The sequence below is a fragment of the Trypanosoma conorhini genome (assembly GCF_003719485.1).
Source record: "Trypanosoma conorhini strain 025E chromosome Unknown Tco_14.4_contig_01337, whole genome shotgun sequence".
Classification (NCBI taxonomy): Eukaryota; Euglenozoa; class Kinetoplastea; order Trypanosomatida; family Trypanosomatidae; genus Trypanosoma; species Trypanosoma conorhini.
The window spans coordinates 1,314-2,889 of NW_021705398.1; the positions used below are offsets into that span (position 1 = coordinate 1,314).

At 69.9% G+C, this 1,576-nt stretch overlaps 2 protein-coding genes across 2 annotated transcripts; one reads left to right on the plus strand and one right to left on the minus strand.

The window, feature by feature from the left end:
- Positions 1-12: 12 nt before the first annotated feature.
- On the minus strand, positions 13-663 carry Tco025E_09886 (uncharacterized protein; the record flags this gene model as incomplete). Its single annotated transcript, XM_029376689.1, has 1 exon — positions 13-663. One exon carries the CDS (start codon positions 661-663, stop codon positions 13-15), a length of 651 nt encoding a protein of 216 aa, XP_029223260.1.
- Positions 662-1,576, plus strand: Tco025E_09887 (receptor-type adenylate cyclase; the record flags this gene model as incomplete). Its single annotated transcript, XM_029376690.1, has 1 exon — positions 662-1,576. A coding segment is annotated over one exon (915 nt), but the record flags the coding sequence as incomplete, so codon positions are not given.

The window sequence follows — 1,576 nt, forward strand, 5'->3', positions numbered from 1 at the left end:
ATCACGGCACGTTCATGGGGTTGTGGGTGTTGTGACGGAGGCGGTGCTGGGCGTGGAGGGTGTGGCCTTCATCGACCCGCTGCAGCTCGAGCCGCGGCTGAACAGGTTCCGCCGGCACGTGATCCACGTGTCGCCGACGCTGGAGCAGCAGTTCTTCGTGCTGGCGGAGTACCTCCGAGACGCGGGTTTCCGCGCGGCGCACGCGGTGATCCGCGGCGAGGAGGCGGCGGCGGTGGCGGAGGTGCTGCGGCGGTCGCTGGTGACGTTTGGCGGGTCGCTGCGGTCCGCGACGCTGCTGGCCGGCGGCGACGCGCTGGCGGGGCACCTGCCGGAGGCGGGCGACGTGTTCGTGGCGGGCCTTGCGGCCGGCGACATCGCTGCGGTGGCGCGGCACGTGGCGTCGCACGACGGCGTGCGCGTGTTTGTCGCGTTCTCCGAGTTTGCGCTGCTGCACGCCGACTTCGTTGCCGCGTTCGGTGGCGGTGCAGGTGGCGCCGACCGCGTTGTGTTTGCGACGAGACTGCCGCACTGGGACGACGCGAACTCGACGTCGGCGACCGCCCGGGAGTTCCTCGCCGCCCTGCCCAAAGCCACGCAACGGACGCCGCTGGCGCTGATGGGCTTCGCTACCACGCAGCTGCTGCGGACGGTTCTCTCCCGCATGGACAAGGTGAGCGCTGCGCGGTTGGCTGACTTCTTCTACAAGAACGTTGCCGTCACCGCGAATGACATGCTGTACGGCCCCTTCGTTAACGGCACGGCGTGTGCTGCGGCTGCGTCCGGCGGTGCTGGGTGTGGCAAGAACTACGGGGCGACGCGCATTTCTGTGTGGTCGCTTGCCCACGCGCTGGACCCCGCCGTGCCCGTGCTGTTCCCCGCCGTGACCCCGACTATGCGCTACGCGGAGCCCGTTGCGCGCGGACTGACGGAGCCGGAGCTGATCGGCATCATCGTCGGCAGCGTCGTTGGCGGTCTGCTGCTTGTGGCCGTGGCGGCTCTGCTGCTGCGCTTCTGCCGCGACTCGCGCGACAACGCGAATGCGCCGAAGGAGCCGACGGACCCCGTGACGCTCGTGTTCACCGACATCGAGAGCAGCACGGCGCTGTGGGCTGCGTGCTCGCAGTTGATGCCCGACGCCGTGGCGGCGCACCACCGCCTGATCCGCGCGCTGATTGCGAAGTACCACTGCTACGAGGTGAAGACGGTCGGCGACTCGTTCGTGATTGCGTGCAAGAGCGTGTTCGCGGCGGTGCAGCTGGTGCGGGAGCTGCAGCAGGTGTTCGTGCAGCACGACTGGGGGACGGGCGCGCTCGACGAGGCGTACCGCAAGTTCGAGGAGGGCCGGGCGGAGGAGGACGCGGAGGGGTACGTGCCGCCGACGGCGCGCCTGGACGCCGCGGTGTACCGGCATTACTGGAACGGCCTGCGGGTGCGTGTCGGGGTGCACACCGGGCTGTGCGACATCCGGCGCGACGAGGTGACGAAGGGGTACGACTACTACGGCGAAACGGCGAACATGGCGGTCGCGCACGGAGGGCGTGGGGAACGGCGGGCAGGTGCTGCTGACGCGTGCGGC